The sequence below is a fragment of the Gallus gallus genome, chromosome 6, assembly GCF_016699485.2.
Source record: "Gallus gallus isolate bGalGal1 chromosome 6, bGalGal1.mat.broiler.GRCg7b, whole genome shotgun sequence".
Lineage (NCBI taxonomy): Eukaryota > Metazoa > Chordata > Aves > Galliformes > Phasianidae > Gallus > Gallus gallus.
The window spans coordinates 28,981,598-29,006,461 of NC_052537.1; the positions used below are offsets into that span (position 1 = coordinate 28,981,598).

At 36.4% G+C, this 24,864-nt stretch overlaps 1 protein-coding gene across 15 annotated transcripts in view; it reads left to right on the forward strand.

Moving 5' to 3' along the window:
* The window catches only part of ATRNL1 (attractin like 1), a 419,950-nt gene that overhangs the window by 53,923 nt on the left and 341,163 nt on the right, over nucleotides 1-24,864 (forward strand). For all 15 annotated transcript variants that reach the window (XR_003075754.3, XR_003075755.3, XR_001467269.4 and 12 more), the window contains exons 6-10: nucleotides 388-562; nucleotides 1,830-1,917; nucleotides 11,089-11,344; nucleotides 18,952-19,135; nucleotides 22,887-23,041. Coding sequence is in view for 9 of the 15 variants with exons in the window: in XM_421777.8 (XP_421777.4) it covers nucleotides 388-562; nucleotides 1,830-1,917; nucleotides 11,089-11,344; nucleotides 18,952-19,135; nucleotides 22,887-23,041 (858 nt within the window). In the remaining 6 variants the exon portion in view is untranslated. The remainder of the gene's footprint in view (nucleotides 1-387; nucleotides 563-1,829; nucleotides 1,918-11,088; nucleotides 11,345-18,951; nucleotides 19,136-22,886; nucleotides 23,042-24,864) is intronic.

A 24,864-nucleotide genomic window follows, 5' to 3' on the forward strand; every position in this document is an offset into this window, starting at 1 on the left:
TTATTCTGGTCATATTCTGCATTATAGTTTTTCTTCACAGGTAATAAAAAGTTTATTCTCTGCTACTCATTTTAGGTCTGTATTGCTTCTAAAAATATGGTTCATTTTGCCTTTCTTTCGACCTGTGACCCATACAGTGTGTCTTCCGAGAAGAATGCTGCAGAAATACATCATTATTTCAGCTAATCTCACACTTTCAATTCAACTAATGTCCTTTGTTGTCATTTCTTTTTTGTCGAGCATCTGTTAAACATAAAAGTGTATACTGTATTTTATCAGAATGAGCAATCCTGACATCTGTAATTAAACCTTCCCTATTTCTACTTTATTGGCTCTAACATCTCAGTCTAACAGATTGTACAAATTGCACATTTGTTTACAAAACAGGTCCAGATTGTTCTTTGAATGTCCCTTCCACGGAGTCTTACTGGATCTTACCAAACGTGAAGCCATTCAGCCCTTCTGTGGGCCGGGCTTCCCATAAGGCAGTTCTGCATGGAAAATTTATGTGGGTGATTGGCGGATATACTTTTAACTACAGTTCATTCCAAATGGTGTTGAAGTAAGTGATTTCTCCCTTATGATATCCCTTCTGATAAGGCTTGGGGAAAATAAATATCAACACAAGTGAGCATCTATCTTGCAACTCAATCAAAAGATTTATACTTTTTAAGGTTCTTTAGCTGTCTTATTTTTATTCTTCCAATTTTCTTATAATTCAAAAGAATTAGAGCATGTGCAACAAAGATCTATGTAATATTAATGTGTGAACTCATCAGTCTTCTGAAAACAGTCACTATTATTTCCTACAAACCATAAAAATGCTTGTGGTGATAAAACGGGGAAAGAAATGTGTGATGGCGTTTTCAGATGGTACATCTAGAGTGATATTTGCATATTAATATTTATTTATAAAGACAAGAGGCTCATATTTAATGCAGGCACTTAGCCTGCTTGTTGCAGGATATTTTGGTTCTTCATATTTATAACACTCTGTATGTGTATGCATTTGATCAACTATTAAAAACAAACTTGAAGCCTCTATCATAGAAGTTTAGATTCTCCCAAGTTGGAAGGGACCCATAAGGATCATTGACTCCAACTCCTAAAATATCTGTAAATATCACTTAGCCAATTTGGATCATAACTTGTATACAGACAGAGGGCCTGAATGTGAATGTGGTAAATGACGCAACTGTTAGGATATGTTTATTTCTCCTATTGACATCTATCTCTTTTTTTCTTTTTTCTTTTTTTGCAATTTTACAGTCATCCAAAACAAACCCCACTGTCTTTGCATCTTCCTTTAATACCTCTGCATTCTTATTTTTTTTACCTCTGTTCTATTGTGTTGTTTCAATAGTTAATTTAAAGTTGATGAAAATTAAGTTCAGCTGTGTAAGAGGGTGAGAGGGTTGAGCAGGTGCTCAATAACAAGCTTTCAAAGAAATGCCAAAGGTTTTGGGTTAGGCAGTTGAGTGGGGGTTTTTTTGCTTGCTGATAACTGTGAACTTAGTAACCTAGTTTCATAACTTTCTTGTAAGTCAGGTGGCTTTAATTATAGTTGCAATTTCTGAAATTGTTGATGGGTCCCTGAAAGGACTGTCCCTGTTTTCCCTTGATGAATGTTTAGCTCACTATCACTAGTTAGTGTACTGTCACAGCAGTTAAAAATGGTCGTCTTACTGCTGCTAACAAATTACCACCTCAGGTAAACAATGTCTGATAAAGAGGTGCATGCTTTGTAAAACAAAAGTTAGTTCAAAAATACAAAATCCCCTATTTCTGTGTGGATAGAAAACGTTTTACTTTTTTAATTTCTCTTCTAGCTACAATTTGGAAAGCAGTATATGGAACGTAGTGCCTGTATCCAAAGGGCCGCTCCAGAGATATGGACACACACTTGCGTTATATCAGGTTTGGACTCTTCAACCTCTTATTTAATTAATTTATTTGTATTTGCTGTTACTGATCTTGAAATGATTCATAGATTTCTGAGGGTAATTTCTGGTCCCTAAACGCTTTGTTGTTATTGCCTTCTTCAGTATTTAGACCTATTGCACAATTTCAGACAAAGATTTTTAAGTAACTTTTCAGCACTAGAACTATACTTGCCAATATGGTATTTTCTCACACACACACAATATTTGTAACTCTTGTGTAAGGAAAGCTGAACTGGGAGCCAAGTGTGACCTCAGCATGGGCAAAGCCCTTGTTCAGACCTTGTGGGATGGCACCTGCTCAACACAGCATGTAGGGTGGTGGGCTGATAGCAGGTCCTTTGACCCTATACATGGCAAGTGATGACCCAGGTCCAGAGACCACGCAGGGAGTCCAGCCAGGAGCAGGAGCAAGTAGGGCTGGAGGCAGGACTGGAGGCAAGGCTACAGAATGTGCCTGAGGAAACAAGCTATTAACAGTCTGTGTCCAGATCAACCCAGTGTAGGAGAGAGAGAGGGTCCATGGCTGAGCCCCAGGTGAGGCCACTTAGGGCCATGACAGTAAGAAATAATTTTTTTATTTGCTTTATTACACTTCTTACAGAAACAGAGCAGTTTTAAATAGTGGTTATGCTGCTTTATCAAAAGGACTTCTGAAGTAGTACTTGTATGGAAAGACTACAAATCTGTGCCTTTCACTTATTTCTATGCATTCAGGCCATTTTTATCATTGGTACCATCCTGTGCCCAAGAATTCCAGGGTGTAATGTGAAGAGATGCCACCTTTTTTGGTTACTGCTACTTGTTGTTTTGATATTCCCTACTTCTTTATACTTTTTTTTTCTAATTGGGTTCTTGGTACCACTTGTGATTTTCTGTAAGTTTATCATATCCTCCATCATTTCTGATTCATACTGAAAATTGAAACTTGCTTTTTTTTAGTAATCCAGAAGGAAAGTATTTCATACGTTAGATAGTAATGAAGTCATTGCCTGTATCTTTTTTTAGTTTTTGTATCCCTTCTGAGAGAGTTGTTTGGAGGCATCAGTACCTCAGAGATCTATATCAATCTACAGTCGGTTTTGAATTGGTATTATCACTTAACTATCAACCATAATGTCATGAACTCATTCTAGTCAATTAAAACCCCACCACCATAGTGCAGACTTAAAATAGTTTTGTATGTATCTTTTCATGAAAATCTGACTTTGTACATCATTTTAATTGTCCTTGTATTGCACAGTAAATATTATTCAATTCCTTGCTTTTGTTCATTATCTTGGGCATTTTGAGTAGCTTAGTATTGAAATTGTCATTTTTCTGTTCATCTCTTTGCCAAACTATTTTGAAGCATGTTGAACTAACAAATCCTTATTGTTCGTCTCTGTGGGGTACCACAGATGACCTCTCCTCACTGTTAAAAGTGAATGATTTCCTCAAAATTCCAATTGAGTGACCATTTTTATTCTTAAATTCCTTCAGTACTGATCTTGGAAACTATTTTTGTTGCTCCTTTACTATGACGATTTGTTATTAATTTCTGCTATGGAAATACCTGTGAAATCTATGATGAAGAATTCAAACGCAAAAATTAATGTTATTATAATGACTGTTTTTGGAATATTGTCTGTTGGCACCACAAATAGATCTAGTTGACTGTTCTTCTATTGCATTTGAAAAATGTTGTAGTACTTTATGGATAAATCTTTGCAGGGAACTCATCAAGCTGTTTCTTGACTTGCCTTACATGTTTCCGCATTTTAATCTGCTGGATTTGAAGCAGATTTTGAAGTACTTTTTCTTACTTCTAACAGTTTTGTTAAGTTAAGCCTGATTTATTTTGGTCTTTCTAATGGGAATTTATCTATTTTTTTTCTCCAAATAGAAAGGTTTTATGGGATCTCAGATGTCCTTAAAGTGTCTTCATATTGTCATTGAAGGTTTTATCCTTTCAGTTGTACCTATTTAATTTCTTTTTATGATCAGTTTTCCCTTATATACATTGCTTCTCTGAAATTAAACAGAATTGTGAGTGTTTGTTTTTTTTTGTTGTTTTCTCCCCCTCTGTCATGTTTCTCTTCCAGAGAAGCCGAATGTCACAGTTACTACTGTAGCAATAATGTGAACTAGATTCTGTGCATGCCCCAAAGCCAACTCAAAAATAGTTTTTCTCCTCCTCGGTTCCTGATTCATTACCTATGTAGTATGTGTTCTCTGAAATGTGTTAGACTGCTTTATTCTGGTTATTTCACTTCTTGTGGAATGTGGATAATTTTTTGTCAGGAAACATTCAGGTAACGTTATCATATAGCAGTTCAGAATAAAGGATTAAAGTATCATTTAACTTTTTCTAGGTTGATAGTACTAATATTTACTTGAAATGTTCCAAACTAAGGAATAACCATTTTAGAGAACTTTTTACCAGCAAATATCAAACAATATGGATTTGTGTTAATTCAGAGATCTTTGTAGATCTCAGTGAGGCAACTTAGTAATAATAATGGAAGTTATAAACAAGTGTAGTTAAGAAGCTGTTGCTTCTGTCAAGGGTATATTTCATTAGTCATTAGAATCCACTAATAATGAATGCATCACCACTCATGTCAAATAATTATTGAATATGTAAGTCACTTTGAAAGTAATGCCTCCTATTTATGTCCATAATAGATACAAAGAACTCAATAATACTGTCTGATAGAGGAAGTTCTCAGCTACAAAACACTATTTTTCAGCACAGTCACCGCCACTAGCTATGCATTTTCACCAGTGATGAACAAGAGCCTGCATGCTGTGCTTGTAAAAATCTTTACCATGGGAGATGACTCACTGTTGTCACTGCTGCTGAAATGCACCATCCACTGCTTCACTGCTCACGTCCACTTTTTGGTCTCCATAAAAACTCAGCAAGTATCCATGAATACCAGTGTGTGCCATTTTTCTGCATGGAAGAATGCAGTGACACACCTTTGCTTCGTATTGTCTTGCACGTCAGTGAATTCTTAAATTAATTGAAGGCAAACTTTTATTTTTTCCTTTCACATACTCAGTCCATTGAGAAACAAAAATTGAGTGTGAAGAGTGGCAGGACGTCCTATAATACCTAGAGATGGCAGCTGTGAGCTGTGTTTTGAGCTGTGTACTACTCATTGTTCAATGTTTTCTTTTTAGAGGAGAGAAAATAGTATCCACCTAGAAGAAATTAGATTATTTTTTTTTTGACTTCAGCTCCTGAGATTTCAAAGCCTGTGCTAGACCAGAGTGAGCACGGAGCTAGTGTTGCTTGATTGTGGTGCAAGCTAAATTGAAGCTATATAATTGACTGTGGAAAATGAAATAAGTTACTGTGCCATTTCCCTCAGAAAGCTTCTTTAGTTAAAACTGAAGTACTGTACTTCTTTACTCTGAAGAAAAGAGATCAGAAGACTCCCACTGATGTATAGTTATAACAAGTGAATAAGACTTTTATACTCTCTCCACTACAAATGCATAAAACGTGTTCTTGCTTTTAGACCAGCTAAATCATTAGATAGTGTTGCCTTCAGTGCCACTTCAAGCTGGTTTTTGGAAAAGCACTCTGTTATCAATTGGTTCTCCCATATCTGGGAGATTCTATGTAGTTTCAGGCATCTTGATACTTCAAAAATGTCAACATACTTTGAAATGAGTCACAGTAGAAAAAGGATTACGAAGAGACTGGAGATAACAGCTTGTGAAGTTTTTAAAGCAGGTACATGCAGCTTTGCCAAACCACGACTAGATAGGAAGTTAGATGGCAAATTGAAAACTACTAGATGGCTAGAATAAAGTATGGTGGGAGTTGCTTAGAGAGTGAGTGTACGGTCACTGCTGGGCGTTATGACCTTCTGGTCATATCACGGAGTTTCAGCTTATAATGAAGCTGTTTCTACTAGTCCCATGGCAGTGTAAGGTTGACTGGGCATTGAAATTAGATTCTTTTAAGTTTGGCAAGTAAACAGGCTGACATGGCAATTGTAAAGATGGTTCCCACTATATGGGCCATTCTATATGTACTCCAACTTAATTGGACTCATTTGCATACTATGAATGTTACTTCCGATTTTAAGGCTTTATTTAAAAAAGAGTAATTGTTTTGATTTCTTTTCCAAATTAATTGGTATTGATGTTGAGTGTGCATGTCTCTTCTGATGTTTTTGTTAGCCTAATCAAAATCTAGAGTTAACAAAACAAGAGCAAAATCTTTTTCTCCCTTAAATGTGAGTGAGATGCTCTTTCACCAGTTAGTTTATTGTTCTTTTATGTGCTTACTCATGTAGGTAATTGTAGCATGATTTGGAATAGCATTAGGAACATAGAAGTCTTTTCTAACCATTCAATTAATATTTGTTAGTAGGTTGTACCACTAAGTTGCTTTTTTTTTTTTATGGCTTTCAATTACATCCTCTGTGCGTCCTGCTTTTAAATTCTGATTTGTAGATCTCAGAAGAAATTGAACTAGGCAAGATGAGCAATCACAAGATTCTTGTTTATAAATGCTGTGGACTTCTGGCTTTGACAAGGACACTCATGCAAGAATTCTTATTTAACAAACTGGATGTCTGGTCATTTTTGCAATGTTTGTTTTTACTCCTATTAAGAACAAGAAATAATGTGCCTATTTTATGGAAAATTCTGTAGATTAGCTTGTCAGTTCTTATGAAACTTTGAACGTGCGAATAGCTTCATATACACTTCCATGTCAGATGCCATTCTGTCAGGCTGCCCCTCCGCTACTATCAGCCACACAACAACAAAATGTAATGGGATATTGGTGGAAAGGTTCAACCTCTACTGCCATACCACCAACAGCCACCTCTGATGTTGTGGGCCAACATAATAAAATAGGAGGCATTACTTTTGGAGAAACTGTCATAGTATGCTTCATTCCTGTGCTCGAAGGTGAGCAGTATTTGTGTACCTGTCCTCTTGAAAATCCGTATCTTGTGTAGAGAAGGCCTAACCTTCAGCATATGTCATGGTTCCTTGTTTTCTCATCGGTATTCCGCATCACATCGAGTGCACTGGGAGTTAAAGAGTTAATGTCACAGTTCTGTGGGTTGTTGGTATACTTCAATAGTAAACTAAGTTTTTTTTTTCCTTTAGCTCATTGCTGTTGTTTTCCTCATCCGGGCCAATCTCCCAGCTTCTCCCTTCCCAGGTCATGTATCTGCGGGTCCCTTTGCCCCCTTATCATAGAAACCAGGCCAAACCATGACAGCATATACCTTGATTTATACCTGGTTTATGGATGGACTCCTCTTCTTTCAACCCTTAGGCTGCACTTGTTTCCTCTCTAGACTTCTCAGAAAATGCTTGCCTTTATGTATCTGTTTCTGTCCTTTATTTATATGCTTGTAAAATTTTTCATTCTGTAGTTCTATAGGCTTTGGTCTGTGAGCCTTCTGTTCTCCATATTGAGCTGAACATAGCTAACTTTTGAAGTGGTTTTTAATTTTTTAATTCTTACTAGCAGTGGTAGGAGCTGCTTAATCTCAGAAATAGGCTGGAGTGAAGCTTGCTTAAATCTGATTTAGGGATTGATAAAGTAGTTATCATGACCTTCTCGTCTTTTTCTCGGTAGAACTCTGTGAATGGTTTTGTGTACAGGATCTGCTGTGTCATTTATAAAGATAGCTCCTCTCAGAAGTGTTCTTTTATCTGTATATTGAATCATTTAAGTAGAACTGTGAGGAGGATATTGCCAGCTGTCTGAGGGGTCATTTTGAAATTCATGTGGCTCTTCAGGTCGTCTTTTTAATGTATTGTGTCTTCGCTCTGTCTCAGAATGTATTTTATTTTAAAAACTGTTATATTTCACCAGCAAGTCCCTAATTAGGTCCTTTATTCCTCTGTGCTTTACCTTGTGAGACCGGAGTGGCAGTTTCATCAATGAGCTCTCTGGGATCATTTAAAGAAAAGTATTTGCTTAAGCCATTTGTGTTTCAGTAGTCTACAGATTTCCTATAAGCCTGGTTGTGGTTTAACCCAGAAGCAGCTGAGCACTACACAGCTGTTCACTCACCTCCCCCCCACAGTGAGATGGGAGGGAGAAAATTGAAAAGTGCAAGAAGTCATGCATTGAGGTATAAGGACAGTTTAACGAAGAGGGGAAAAAAGATTAAAAAAGAGGGAAACCACCACCAACAAAAGAATACACAAAGCAAGCAATGCACAACACAGTTACTTACCGCTTGCTGACCGATTCCCAGCCAGTTCCCGAGCAGAAGCAGCCCTCCTATCCAATGCCCTCAGTTTTAGTGTTGAGTGTGACACCATATGGTATGGGACATCTTTTTGACCTGCCTCTGTCAGCTGAGTAACCTCCCAGTAACTTATACATACCCAGCTTCTCTCTGGCCAGGCAGCATGAGGAGCTCAAACATCCTTGACTTGTTGTAAGCACTGCTCAGCAGCAACTAAAACGCTGTGTTATCAACATCATTCTCACACAGCACTGAAAAGGGAGAAGGGAAATTAACCCTATCCCTGCCAAAATCTGGACAAACCCTCATGTTGTAATACAGTGAAATGCTACAGCGTATTTCTTTATGAAAAACAGGAAGATGGTCTTGAAAACTAAATGTGTTTTAAAAAGTCAGAATAGCACACTAGAGGTCAGCAGCTCTATTTTCAAGTTGGTTTAGCTATTTAGGAAGAAAATCAGAAAGCTTATTCTGTCATAGTGATTTTTTTTTTCCTCGCAATCCCAAGAATTATGACAGATTCTACTACCAAGTCATCACTGAGTAATAGATTGCAGGTAGAGTCTGTATTCTATCAGCCTTGGTTTATTTCTTACTAGAGAGATATTGATGATCTTTAAGTATTTTAATTATTTATAAGTAGGAACACTTAATTTTTCAGATGCAAATCCTACTGCTGTTTTTAAAATAAACTAATAAACTCAATTGGTACTGTTACCATGTTACTTTCTTGGCCTTCAATAAGGTGCACAATTTTGCACAATTTTGCACTCGACACTCAAAATAGGGATTATAGTTGTCCCTTAGATACTGAAGGAAAATAGCATTCCTGAAGATAATAGGGCATGTGCCTCCTTCTCAAAGCGTGTATGTAAGGAAAATCTGCTTGGCCCAAAGCAGAATCTCCTGGAAACCTGTTTTTACATCTGTGGCAAACAAGCCAAGAGTAGAAGTCTTTTGGAGTCAATAGCTGCGCTGTAGCACACTTCTGCTTTTGTTCTGGAAAACTAAGACTGGCATGAACGTAAAGCCAACCCATAATGTCATATAAATATTTCTCTTTAACATCTGTTTTGGTTACTGAGTTACTTCAAAAACATTCATTAGATGTCTAGGGAACAATTCCTCTGGATCTTGCCGTCCTTCATGGAATTTGAGAATTTGTCAAGAAATTTCTAATGCTACTGAACCTTTCTAGTTAATAGCTGATATTTGAGAGCATCTTCCTAAGTAAGGCTCCTCAGTGCAAAGCAAAGACCTAGAGGAAGTTTTCTCAAGAAATACCAGCATAAGCTGAAATGCAGCTCAGCAGACTGGTATTGCAAGAACAGCATTCAAAGCAAATCTTAATTCCTCACCAAGGATGACTATGACTATTATGTTATGACCACTTTCACTGTGGTATTGTGAAAGATGTCTTTACAGCCGTTTGGCTGGCATGTGTTTGACTCCTCTAGACTCTGTCAGCTTTTACATGCCATAGCAACAATCCCTTTGGTTGTGTGCAGTCATTGCCTTCTTACAGATTTTTACTCGAGGTCTTTGAAATGTATTTTTATTTCATAGGAAAATAATGACTTCAGAGGTATAACTAATAAAGATATTATCCCGCTACTAATTCCTACTGAAGATTGTGAACATCTTTTGTTCAAAGATCAGTGTAGGCTATACTCTAACACAGAGTAGCACTGCATAGGAGCAACTCCAAGCTCCAAATTAAGAAACATTTACATGCATCAAATGAAGGAACAGTTAAAAATTGTATTTTGTTTTGCTGGTCTTAATAGACTGTCAATCTACTGATCATCCATATTTTTCAATTTCCCTGAGGTTCATTCAAACTTCTTATATTATGCAGTTTCTTTATCTTAGTCTTTTTTTGTTTTTCTCCTGAGTCTCAGTAGTCCATGCCAAGCAAAACTTTGCTAAATGTGCTATTCTGCAACTTTTTTTTTGTCTTAATCAAGTTGGTTAGACTCAAGAGTGTTTATGATACTGCAGTGCGCAGGAGATGACTGCTTGCCATACAAACACCATTCAGGTGAGATACTGAGCGCATGTGGACTTGGTATGTCCTACCAAACACTAACTCATTATTTGAATCAGAAGCAGTATTATTTCACCTGGGGTAAACCGTCCTTGAACGGTGAGCCAATCAGTGAAGCCAACAAGCTGGATTTCTTTCTGTGACTCTATATGCCTTGGTTTGAAGTTAGAGATTTACTAGAATCATTTTCAATCAATATTTAAGTAAGTCATTCCTACCTCGAACAACAATGCCATCTGTTTTGATATGTGGTTAATGAAGATTGGAAAATCTCTTTTGTATCCTTTTAGAAGAACTCAAAGTACTCTCCCATTGAGATGTGATTTTTAGCACATGTGCCCAGGGGAATGATGTACACACATTGTCCCGTTTCTTTGGGCTGATTTGTTTATGATTGTGAAGTTTCTCAGGACTTAAGTTATGTTGTCATTAAGATAAAACGTTCTCTCTTGTGTGTATGCCAAATGAAATTCATATAGTTTGAGTGTATGGTAAATTACATTTTAGTTCTGTGAGCTATTCCTTAAGAAAACAGTATAAATCCCTTTCTGTTTAGATTTTTAATAGCTGCAGTGTGAATTAGAGTCATGTAATTAAAGTTTTTCTGCTTGAAGTAATCTGGTTGAGATTCATTTTCGTGTCATTTTCATAGCTGGGTTTATTCTTCAGTGAAGTGCTCTCCTTATCATCACTTTTGCTTTAGCTTAAATATTGTTTTCTGGGACCAGTGTCTGTTATTGAGCTGTTTAAGATAACATCAGCTGTACGTGAAGATTTAAATCAGATTGTTCAGTTATAAAATTCTATGCAGCACAGAAATACGCAGTTCAGATGTTATCTTTTTTGTAATCCATTATCTCCTTTCTCCCAATTTTTACAGGAAGACATCTACATGTATGGAGGCAAAATCGAAACAAATAATGGCAATGTTACTGATGAGCTGTGGATTTTCAACATCCACAGCCAAGCATGGAGTATCAGAACTCCTGCCGTACTTGTACACGGCCAACAGTATGCAGTGGAAGGTCATTCAGCACACATCGTGGAGCTGGACAGCAGAGATGTGGTTATGATTATCATTTTTGGATATTCTGCAATATACGGTTATACAAGCATTGTACAAGAATACTACATCAGTAAGTTGCTTTCAAGTCATTTTTATCATGCATTAATGAAAAAAATTCCTTAGGAACACTTCCCATTTTCACAAAGGAAAATATATATTTGTCAATGTAATCTCATCGTTTTTTTCATTCAGACAACACTGATTTATTGTTAGTTGCATTCGTACGTGTTTGAAGTATAATGGCTTTGGCTATTTGTTAACAGCTGAAACAAGAAATTCCAAGCAGTAGTTAATATTCTGATGAAACACCTACCCTTTTTAACTATAGACGTAATGTATTCACTGTGTAGCAGAGTAAAAACCAAAGGGCAAAACAGAATACAATACAGAGTAGCTACAACAAGAATTTAGTTAATTTTGAAGATCCTTTAATTAATGTTGTAATATAATCATGCTGATTTTTCAAATGTAATAACTTCATTTATCATTATGTATAATCACAGAATCATAGAATCGCTAAGGTTGGAGAAGACCCACAGGATCATCCAGTCCAACCATTTGCCCTTCACCAATGGTTCCCGCTAAACCATGTACCTTAACATAACATCCAAACGCTCTTTGAACACCACCAGGGTTGGTGACTCCACCACCTCTCTGGGCAGCCCATTCCAGTGCCTGACCACCCTTTCAGAGAAGTAGTATTTCCTAACATCCAGCCTGAATCTTCCCTGGCGCAGCTTGAAGCCATTCCCTCTAGTCCTATCACTAGTCACCCGAGAGAAGAGTAAGCTAGTCTGAGAAGTGTATACTTGCTCCTTCTAGAAGAAATAAAAGCATTTTTGGATAATGTATAAATTTCCAACTGGAATAAATTTCCAATATTGGAAAAAACATTTTTAAATATTCCAACATATCTGTCTGGGATTCCCCTGCCACAGTGGCAAGCTTTTCTGATGGGAGATTTTAAATGTTAAAATTAAATAAACAAAGACATCTTATATTGTACGTGGTACTTCTAAGACATTCTTATAATAGAATAATCTTGAAAATACACCTTCTGATTTTCTTTAGAAATATTTGTATACCCACTAATTCAAACAATGTTTGAATTATTGTTTTCTGTAGAATTGATTTGAGTTTCTTGCAGTTATTTAAGCAATCACAGAATGCATTCAAAACTTCAAAGTAGTGTTTTTATGTTAAGACATAATAAATGTCATTTAAATAGCTTCATTTACTCATTTGCATTTATGCATATTGATGTAGAAACTGCGAGCAGATTTGTGAGGTGGGGAAAACACTTCAAAATATAGAGGATTCTTATGCTTTCTGGCATGAATTGTAGTGATGTTGAGCAAAGCTGAAAGAGAATGGGAATAAGAGGAAGAGTGCATTGATGTGCCTATTCCACATAGAAAAAATTTGATTAAGCTGAACAAAGGTACTAAAAATTTCTACTCTCAGAACTATGTTTCACAACAGTACTTTAAGGCTTAGTAAGTATTGAAGACCAACTTTTTTCATTTTACCTCATTGAGTTTCCATCTCCCTTCTCCCACCCTCAAAGTCAAATGATTTTATGTCAAGTTTTCCAGAATTCTTTGTCTGCTGCAGCATTTATCTACATTTTTGCAATTATAGGGTCATTTTTAACCATGACATTTTAGATATTTGTTTGGACTAAGAATGACTCATTTCTGGGAAATTTAGCAGTTCATAATCAAAAGGTATGGGAAGTAAAAGAAGTACTGATACGAACCCACTTAAACTGGAAAGAAATTTTTTAACAATAAAGGGCTTCCGATAGTGTGGGAAGAAATATCAAAGTTCCTTTCTTTTCTCTTCTAAAAATATATATTGTGTGAACATTTCAAATTGTACTGTTTTATTCTAAGTGTCATTAGCTATTGCTTTTAATTCTAATGAAGGTTATTTACCAGGCATGTGCAAGATGCTTTCTAGAAGAAAAAGGCATTGTACAAATCTTTTCCTTTGGTTCGTATTAACTGAAACTGCAAGTGATCCAGATTTTGTTTTTTTAGTGAACTGTAATGATCTTGACATGGAATTCTGATGCTAATGCCTTCTCTAGTTGCTATGGCCCTGATTTCCATGGGCTTTGAGTGCAAAAAGAACACCTAAAAAGTTTTTATTTGTGGACTCCCTAGATTTTCTCATAGGCATGTGGTTCTATTAACAAAGCACGTTAATTGAAGGTGTGCGTAGTCTCAAAATTTCTCTCATGTCTGTCAGATTAGTAAATAAAGTAATTTTTATCAAAATCAACAAAGTCCTAGAAAAATCAGTCATGGCTTGCAGCCAGAATTTCACCATGTGAAAGCACAGGAATTTGTTTCTAATCCAAGGGTATGATAGTTACAGTAATAATAAAAGCTTTCTGTTGTCCTTTCTTGCTATGATTGGAGTTATGACTTCTGAGGAAACAATAAATCTTGGTATGGGAATTATGTGGCTGATTTTACTAACTTGAACCATAAAGCTTTTCTGGGTTACTCCCCAGGGAAATTTATTTCCTTTTAGGTTGGCAATACCTCATAAACCTTTTGAGAATCTCAATGTGAGTCTCAAGGTGAATATAATAATGGTGTTTAGTTTTAGCTAAAGTTTATAAAAGCTCCATATACGTTAAGAAAGTTCTGAATAAATCTTTTGTGATTTTATTTTGTTTTTTGGAAGATAGAAATTTGTTTGGATCAGCAACATATCACTTCAGCTTTTAGGCTGAAATTTTTTATGACTTTAGAAGTAGGTCTTAGGTTGCTTTTCATTTAAAGATGTTTCTTTGAAGTAGAGTTAAAAGAAATGGCCCTGTGATGTAACGTATACTTCCTCTTCGTCATAAGTTATGAGCTTCATAATTGCAAGAAAAAAGTCTTGTAGTTTGTCACTGCATTTAAACAAAGATAGGATATTGAGGTGCTTCTTGAGAAATCTGTTCCATTTATGTGACCTGTTCAAAGGCTTTACTGTGTCAAAAATGGGCTAGGCCGATGTATCTAACTTTGTTTTGGTTTCTTCTAGGTTTATTACTGCATATAAAAGCCTTTAAAATTTTTTTCAAAGATCTTTTTAGAAACACTTTGGTTAGTTCCAAATGCTATTTTAATTATTTTTAAAATTATTTTTAAGATTATTTTTTGTCTTTGACTGATGCAATGATTATTGCTTAAATTTGATGGGCTTTTTATTTTTTTATTGTGACCAACCTAATTAGAAATAAATAAAAAATACTATCGATAAATAGAAAAAAGTTTTTGTAATTCATTGGATTTTCATTGATGGAGTGGTTCTACATGTTGGTATGTGATTAACTTGCTCTGAGGAAAGATCTGAAGTGAATCTTGACCATCACAATCCATGTTTTTTAGTGAAAACACCGTACTTTATAATTTCTTCTTCTATATATGTAGATTAATCTTAAGTAGTTTGGGAAACATCTGGACAATTAAATCAGGGCTTATAATTTTAGCGACTGGATATCATCTAAATCACAGCCTATCTTTATCATTTTTTGGTTTATGTTTGGTTATGTTGTTTTCTGGGTGACAGCTCATCTTCCTTCCTGGAATTATCTTTAAATTAAAGATACTAAGCCTATTTTTTGCCAGACTGATTAACACAACCTCATTTGTTCCTCTCTTGTTTTAGTAGTTCATCTCTGTAACTTTTTCACAAGGAGTTCATCTTTCTTGAATGTGGATGATTAGAAAAATCCGTAGGGTATTCTAGGTGTGTTTTCACCTTTACCTGGCTAAATAACCTTAGTCTCACCTGATAAATGACATTCGTATTGCGACCATGAGAAAGCCATTAATGGCTCATAGACTTTCTCTGATGAAGCATTCTTCTCAGTTATTATCAACTGATGAGCTTCCATTTTATGGAAGGCTATGTTACTAATCCCAGTGCTCAACATCTTTAAATTACTGTTGAATTTGATATTTTTTTTTTCTGGTAGCTGAGATCATCCAGTTCATCCTGCATGTTATTTTGCTTCTTTTGTGAACTGGCAATGTCTGAATGCATGTGATTCTTGCATCTTAAGTTTGTGAGCATCGCACAGTGCACCCATTTTCATCCTTAAGAAGTCTGGTTAGTAATTCTGACACCTCTCAATATTTTTCTTTCACTTGGAAAGTCTTCTGGAAATAGTTGTAGAAAATTGGACATAAGTACTTGGTTCTGACCAGAGCCAATATTCTGTCCAGAATATTGAAGCATGTAAGCATATCCATTTAAGGAATTATTGGATGGGACTGTCTGAGAACCAGTCTTCGGGGAGACAGGAATGGAAGAGAGCTGGCAGCTCTTTAAGGACAGCTTTCTGAGAGAACAAGCATCTCCATCCCTAAGCATAAGAGATCAAGTGGAGGAGTCAGGAAATCAGCATGATTGAGCGAGTACCTGCTGGTCAAATTGAAGGAAAAAAAGGAAATTTATAGGCAGTGGAAGCAGAGATGGTGTGGCCTGTGAAGAATATAGGGATACTGTTTAGACATGTAAAGATGAAACCATGAAAGGCAAGGTGCAGATAAAGCTGAACTTGGCAAAGGATGTGAAAAATAATAAGGGATTCTACAGGTACACTGGTTAGAAGAGACATGCTAAGGAGGCTGTGCCCCCTTTGATAAATGAAAAGGGAGAACTGTCTTCAACAGACGTGGTGAAGGCTGAGGTATTCAACAAATTCTATGCGTCAGTCTTCACTGACAGTGAGTTTCCCCTTGTCTCTCCTGTTCTTGAACCCCTCTAGGCAGGGGTTGGATTATGTTATGGATTTGAAGGCTGGGCAGTTTGGTGGATAAAGAATTGATGGGACCTTTGCAGCTAGAGTATTGTGGTCAACAGCTCAATGGTCAGGGGGAGGCTGGTCACAAGTGGTGTCTCCTAGGGGTTTGTCTTGGGACTGCTGCTTTTTAACATCTTTATCAATGACATAGACAGTGGAACTGAGTGTACCCTCAGCAAGTTTGTTGGTGACACTAAACTGAGTGGTGCAGTCAATGCAATAAAGGAAGGAATACTACCAAGAGGGACATGGACTTGAAAAGTGGCAAACTAATGAAATTCAAAGCCAAGCGCAAGGTATTGCATTTTGGGTCAGGGCAACCCCAGCTGTGTACAGACTGGGAGAACTCCTTGAGAGCAGCTGGGGAGAAGGTCTTGGGGATGCTGGTGGATGAGAAGCTTGATGCAGCAGCGTGCTCTTACAGCCTGGAATGCCACCGGTGTCCTCAGATGCATTAAAAAAAAAAGAATGTTGGCCATCAGGGCGAGGAAGGGGATTGTTCCCTCTGCTCCGCCCTTGAGAGACTCCATCTGGAGTACTGCATCCAGGCCTGGGACCCCCAGCACAAGAAGGACGCAGAGCTGTCAGAGAAGATCTGCTTTTTAACTATAAATTGCATCAGAATAGTAAAAGTAGTAATCTTGTCAGTTCTGGGCTGATTTGGCTTTTTACGCTGTTGAGGTTGCAGAGTAGATTGGTCAATCAAGTATTTCCACTGATATAATGCTAGAAAGAGTGGGATGTCTTTTAGTACGAGAAGAGTTATGAAAATGTATTTAATGATTGGACTTCTCTGTTTGAAGAAATAGAAAGTGAAGATTCATATCAGTGAGTTAAGTAACGCCTTGAAATTCAGACAGAATTGTTTCAGAAACTACTTTTTGCACTGAATGATTCAGTATTAAGGTGGCGAAGAATCACAAAAGAGATCAACACTGAATATCTTCTCAGTTTTCGAAGTCAAAGTTCAGAAGGTTCAACTAAATCTTAGGAAAAACAGAAACAGAAATTAATACTCCTTTTGATTTACTTCAGAATGATACTTTTGAACCTCTTTTCTCAAATGTAGTTATCCATAGCACAATTTTTTTTTTAATGAACAAGCTGGAACAGCAATTCATATTTCTGTGCAAATCCTGGAGAGCTATACAGTATGCAATTTTGCTGCAAAAATGTTCTAGTTATTACACGAACCAGTCAGATATAGATGCAAAATATTATACAAGTAAACTTTCATGATGGTATTGACTATGTAAAGTAGTAGTCATTTTTTCTCAGTGAAAGGCATATATGCTGATCCTGTGGACTGATTAGTATTTAAATGGAAAAATGAGGATGCAGTTGGTGATAGGAAGGTGTATCAGCAGGTTGACTTTTCCCTGATCCCCATATGTAAGTTGTATCAAGTAAATCTGTTTGTTAGCAAGGTAATATGTATGTAAAATACAGTATTAGTGGTACAATTTTGATGATTGTGTTCGGAGTTGCAGTTCCTAATAGCTTGATACTATCCAAGATGGAGACTGGAGTAAAATACAACTTACACTGCAGTACATATCAATAATGTAAAGGAATGTATAACTAGTATATTATAAAAAATATCAGCATTAGTGTACACACATGAAAAATCAGCACAAGTGTTCCAATTCAATCCGTACTTTCTCATTTGTTATAAGCACTTAGGAATAAAAGTGCTGTCTTGCATTTCACAGAATTCGATTTTGCTACTGAAAAAATGTAACTTGTTTATAGACGCAGTGCTTGGAAACTGTTTAGTGAAAGTGGAATAGTGGCAGTAATAACAGAAAGTAATGAGTCTTTTCACTGCATAGACGAATCAGGAGGAAAAAGGGGTAATCTTAAAATCCCTACACAGTATCAGATAAAAAACTGAAATAGAGTGTAACTTTGAGATGAAGCAGGGTGTATGGTGTGTGTGCTAGTTTTGGATCTTTATATATCTTTATAAAGTATCTTTATAAAGGTAACCAATGTAGGCTAAGAATTAGGAAGAGGCTGTTCCTCAAGTAAGGTCCTTGTCCGCACTTTCAATTTTGCTTGCATAATCTTCAAGAGGCTGTAAGTGAATTATTTTTCTCATTTCCCATTCTGCAGAACAGGCATCCTCATTATCACAGCCTCTTTTGAATAAGGTGGCTTCTACAGGAAATACTCATCTGCTAGCTTGTTCTTTGTGTGGCTCCTATCATTGTCTGGAAAGACTGGGGGGAAAAATGCAAATTTTAGGGCTCCAGGCAAGAAGTTGTTACTCAGTTACTCTCAACCTTTTTCAGTGCTATGGCAAATATTTTCCACTTGCATTTTAATCTTCACTTGTAACAGCTATTGTGAATGGTTTTATTTGATATCTCTTTGTGGTTACTAATGATGTGATGTAAAAGGTGGATTTAAGTGCCAGTTTAAAGACCTGCTTTCAAATTATCCATTTGTGAGTCTTCAGCAACGGAATAGATATGTCTGCAGTTAAATTCCTAATAAACATTAGTTGAAATCTGGTTTTAGCTCAATAGTTTTACAGTTCACTAGTGTGTAGTCTCTGTATGTGCGCATACCTACAGCTACTTTAGTTTACACATTTCTGTGAGCCCACAGCAGTTCAGTTTCTCCCAGACTTTTCCAGATGGTTTCCCCAGAGGTGTTCCTAATACAGCTGAAGCGCTTAGTTTTCACCAGACATCTCTGGTGGGACTTAGTTAAGGCTGAGAGACACTGAATTCCACTGTTTCATATTTTCCGAAAGGTCCAGGCTTTTTGTTTTCTGGTTTTCTTTGTGTGTGCTGAATGTCTAGTGTTGCACGTTAGTATTAGTAAGCCTTAAACCTATGTCTTCTGTACATATATTCCAGGGTCAAATTCTTGGCTTGTACCAGAAACAAAAGGAGCAATTGTACAAGGTGGATATGGCCATACTAGTGTCTATGATGAACTGACAAAATCTGTTTATGTCCATGGTGGATACAAAGCATTACCTGGCAATAAATATGGATTGGTGGATGATCTTTACAAATATGAAGTTAATACTAGAACATGGTAAGTTGGGTTTGTAACTGAGCAAACTAAGTTATTTGATACTGAGTAAGAAAAGATAAGCATAAAAGAAGGTTCTAGTAAAGTCACGCAAGAGACTGTGTCCTCTGTATGTGGCAAGACATTATGTTCCCTGCAACAAAACTGAAGAATTATGAGAAGCATTAGGCTTTAACCAGCGGATTAATGACGCTGCACACTGAAAGAAAGGAGGAAAGTTTGCATGTGTATTAAGGGTTCTCCTATTCATACATAACCACCATGCAGAGATAGCACTTGTACTGCTTCCACATGATATGACTATACTGCTGAGGCACATTCATATACAAGTTATGTAAATAAGTAGAGAAATCTGAGAACTGTGGAAGGTTATATTTCACAAAATCATCTGAAGGAAATGTTCTGGTTGTTGAATAGGGATTGTAGTGATTTTTGTTCTTGGTGTTTCTATTTTTGTCAGTTCCTTGTTCATCAAGTCTATTTTAACTTCTGAATGCTCCTTATGTGTTATATATGCAAGCTGACCTTAAACACTTTTGTTTTTTTCTTCTTAAAGATGATGTGAGACAAAGAAACATTTTCTTCTTGCTGTTTAACGTTTGCCTTGAGCACTAATAGCTTAACTTAAAGCATGCAAGGCTTGCTGTCAGATCAGCCTGCTGGAAATAATGTGGGTTTGATTTTGCTGAGGCTCTTTATTTTGAATGCTACTAGCTCACGTCAGTTAGAAGCATTAGACAATTTTTTGTTCCCTTTAATATATTTTTAAATTGCTAAAATTTTAATGCTCTCTTACTATGTTCTTGGATCAAAGTGATATTGTATCCTTTGAAAATCTATTCAACAATATAATAATATAAAATTATTATTCATTATTACTGCCGTAACTATTAATGAATGCTTCTATGCTTATATTAATGCCGTATTCTTGGCAGCTTGTAAAGAGCATAAGTCAAATTTGTTTCATGAAAGTTTCATACTATGGGAGTGAAAACTGACAGAGGGGATGGGTCAAAGACACTACCACACAGTAATGGTTAATTGGTTAATGTATCAGTGAGCTTATAAACTATTCAGAATACTCAGTGAGGCAGCTGAGCCTGACTGTGTCCCTGTAAGAGTGATGTATAAGGCAGAGGTGGTGTCACAACTGGTTCTCATACCTGTGTGCCTGTTTATTTTCCCACACATGCATTTGTTTGTGCTCACTGCTTATGTTTCTCTCTTACCCATTCCCTCCTTCTCAGTCTCATCTGGCTGAGGGTCATATGCCGTGCTATGTCTTGGCATACAAAGCCAATCAACTGTTATATTCAAAGGTGCATGAGTTTTCATTTCTCCATATCACTTACGAATAAGCTTTGTATTTCTTAAAATGTGAGGGGGTAGTAAGTTGTTTTGTAGTGCAAATGTTTTTCTAATGTGTGATCAGTGTTTCCAGTGCTTCTGTTGCTTTGCATGATGCTGCAGCTGGTAATGGGGGGCAACGTTGTGCTGGTCTTAGATGATGGCCTGAAACCATGGAACCACCTGCTTGCTGCTGGGTATTTCTGTTACCATTAAAAGATTACGCAGTTATCTGCAGCATTTAGCATCGATATAGTTAACTGGGGCTACTGTTCGCAACTGCTGCTTGTAGATACATGTATATGTGCATAGATTATGAATTCAGTGCAAAGTGTGCTGAGGTGCCTAATTTGCATAGGGTTGAAATATTTTGGAGAGTTCTGAAGATTACTCTCATCACTGATGCTGATGAATAATGAAAATCATGGCCAAATTAACCAACTTGTATTTGCATTACTCTTCTGCTTCTGTTGATTCTTGGGGGAAAAAGCGACTGTTACCAGAAGGGGTGAAATTGAGCAAACAGTATGAAAAAAGTTAAGGAAAGAAATCTACACAACAAATCTACGTGGGGGCTGGAGCTGGAGCAACATGGTTCAAGTAGGAAACTGAGTAACCTGAATAATAACTGTGGGGATTGTTAATGCAGCCCCAGTGGAGAGCAGAATCCTTAGTTTTCTCCAAGGCTCTTTAGGCCTTTAGTGACCAAGACAGGCATTTGTAGACAGCTGCAAGGCTGATTAATCAAATATGGCAAGTAATGCAAATTGAGAGGGTGGAGGTGAGAAACATGATAAAACAAAAGACTTGCAAAGAAATCTATGGTCAGAATGGTTAAGGACAGCATGTTTTGAGTGTTATACTTTCAGATCACACAAGAATATTTCTCCATTCCTAGTAGAAAATAACATTTAAAAATAATACCTTTTTTTTCTTGTCATTTCTAATTTTGTGTTTTTATAACTGAGTTGAAACAAAATATTGTGTTCTTTTAGGTATGCCTACCCAATATATCTACCTATATGTTCTTTATCAAACTAATTCCAGATTAAGAAAGATACATTCATGAGGGACAGTATATTCAAAGTATGTTATTCTAGAATAGCAAGAACAAAAGTTCATGGGAAAAGAAAACAAAGAAAACAAACAAAAATTCCTCCAAGAACACAAAAACCAACAGAAAATCCCCACCAAACAACAACAACAACAAAAAACTTGATGTTTTGGTAATTAATTCAAATCATTATGTCAAAGTAATGAGCCATACTTTAGACTCTCATCCCCAGACCTTGTAATGCTGTAAAAATTATTGAAAAAATGTTATCAGTGTGATCCAAGGCAGATAGTATTGTTCAATGAGAAGGAAAGATTGTCAAATCATGAATTTCATTACAGGAAATGAATGACAAAACAGGTTAATTGTATGGGTACGCAACAATACAAGTCAGAGTGGAATTTTAAACTTGAAACTTGTCTTTTTAAAAACTATATAAATAAAAGTTCACTACAGGAATATAAATACTATTTTGTACTGGTGGTCAAAGCAGCTTTTCACAAATGTGTCTACAGCTGTTCTACTTGAATAATTCAAGATGGCAAAATTGACAGATTTTTACTCTTTACTACGGTTTATTTGCTGGGCTTGAACCACTTTTGAAATCTCTTCTCTCTTAATCTGTAGTACTTACAGGCTGGGGCTATTGATGGCCTTACTTTCTTCCCCAGCACAAGGCAGGCCACGTGCACGGGTCAAAATAGTTGGATAGAGAAGAAACGATGAATCGTTCTTTGTGTGCATGAATTTTTGTGTGCTGAAATTCCATGTGTTTGAGTCTGGCAAAGTGAATATATGGACAAAGTGGTGCAAATGTTTTTCATCTTAAATGGAATGACTTCTACCATTTCTTTTCCAAGTTTGAGTGTTGAGATAAAAAAAAATATTTGCCTGCTTCTGAAACTTGGGATGATCTAAATACCCTTTTAGCCTTCCCAAGTAGTCTTTATTACATTTATTGAAGAAAAAATTATTATGGCTGGAGACATATAAGATTAAGAATGAATAAAAAGAATGATTTTTAATTCAGTTGTAAAATTAATCATATCATTAATAACTTGTGGAGAATGTAAAGTTGATACAATTTTTTTTCAGAGCAGTCATTTGGCAGACTGATATAAAATATGGTGTATATTTTTTTAATGAATAAGTATATTTGTTATAACATGAACAAATTCATAGTCTTAGAATCAATGAATGTTATCTGTTTACTGAATAATACCATCAGTGTTTTCACTTTTTCTTTTTTTCTTTCAGCTGTAGATGTTTTCATCTATAAATTTTCTTGGTGTGCAGCACACACATGACTTTTCCAAGTGTTGTTTTGTATGATGTTGACCTTATATTTTGCAGGACTATTCTGAAAGAGAGTGGTTTTGCAAGGTATCTACATTCAGCTGTCTTAATCAATGGAGCTATGCTCATTTTTGGCGGAAACACTCATAATGATACTTCCCTGAGTAATGGAGCGAAGTGCTTTTCTGCTGACTTTCTTGCATATGACATAGGTATGTATTGTATTCTCTTTTTCACTGAATCCTAAATAAGTCTTGCTTTCAAATGTCCAGCTAATGCACTACTAAACTATCTTAATCACAAACTTCTTAAAGTTATTTAAAAATTGTTCTGTAAAACTAAAATCAGACTTCTGTTTCATAATAGTCTTTAAGCTTTTTTTTTTTTTTTGTGGGACAAAACATTATCTAAAATGGTGAATTTTGTTTTCATTTGAATAATATTCTCTTATGAATAGCAGATATTTCTACATGAATTGCAAAAAGTGCATTTTACTGTTGTCAAAAAGTGTTGAAAAGACTGTCTAGTGATTATAACCAACAAATGTTAGCTTATTTTTCATACTGAACATCTACCTGCTACTTACAAAGGCAAGCACTGGAATTTTAAGAAAATGTTTTCCCCCAAGTAAGTTTCTTAAATGGTTTGGGACTGGGGGCATTTTGTAAAACACATTTCTTAGTGCTTACATCCAAGTGCCATGACCAAAAATGAGACACGGAGAAGACAAAGTAGGCAGTGGTCTGAAAGATGATACACTAGTCAGGTTGTGATGGTTGAAAAACTAAGAAAGCTGGAGCTGTCACAAGTACAGAGCAGTGAGGACATGTGGGAAGTTCGTATCAGAAAGAGGCATATGGAATGAGGACAAGGCAAAACAGAATCAACAAAAACTGAGGTGAACCAGACCCTTGGGAGAGTGATTGTGGTAACTTACTGGCTGTAGCTGAGTCAGCTTGAAGTGATAGCTGAGATGTGTGGATTGTGCTGGATATCTTCCTCTGGCAAGTTCCTGTCACCCATTCCCTTTCCCATGCATTTCTGACTAGAGTATTAATTAAGATTCCTACCTTAGAGACTGGAAAAGCATTATTTGATCAGGATGACAGGTTTGATGAATGTCTTTTCAGGTGAAACAGTACCTCACCCACAATCTAGAATGAGCAGCCTTGCTAAATGGAAGGAGAGTTCTGGGGGCTACTCCCCCATGTAGGCTAATGGGATAGTGACATTAAATGAGTCAGGGTGATAATAGAGTATGGGACACTTACATAGTTATGTTAAAAATAAGCTTTGTTTCCACAGACAAGAAAGTGGCTAAGCTGTATGTGCTTTGTTAGTTTCATGGAACAGAAGAATTTTAGTTTTGGATGTCTGAGCATCAAGTGCTTAAAAATAAATGAAGTTCAGACCCACTGAAGCTGCTAGTATGCATTACAGAGGTACAAATGGTGGAGTAAAATTCTCAGTGATTGGAACTCAAAAGCCAAAGTAAAATCTCCCTTTGCTATTCTCTTCCTCCCTCCCCAGAGCTGAACAAAATAAACTAAGCTCTCTACTACAGGAAAAGTCACACAGGCTTTGATAGCACCAAGAAGCTGGGCGGGGGCTGAATTGTCATACATGGCGAATGAGATGATATGATAGTAACAATTGTCATGAAGTAGTGTTGAATGGAAGGTGACTTCAGTTTGGAAGTCATGCAGCTAGGAAGTATAACTGTCTCCTATGAGCTGGAGTTGACAATGGCTTGTGTGTCCAATTGGAGTGCCATTGTGCTGTGATGGTGGGCAATGCAGTTCTACTGAAATAAACATAGAGAAGAATTCAATTTTTCAAGACCCGGGAGAAATTTTGATAGAAGTATTTTTGTGGAATTTGTGAAGCAAGAGTTTAATACAAACAAACTCAAGTCAGGCTCTGCATGGGTATTAAGGTTGACTGAAGCATGAAAAATCATTGTGAGATGAGAATAAAAGGATGTGGTATATTTAATTTTACAAGAGAGTAGCTGAGAGCAGAAAAGATTGTTGTT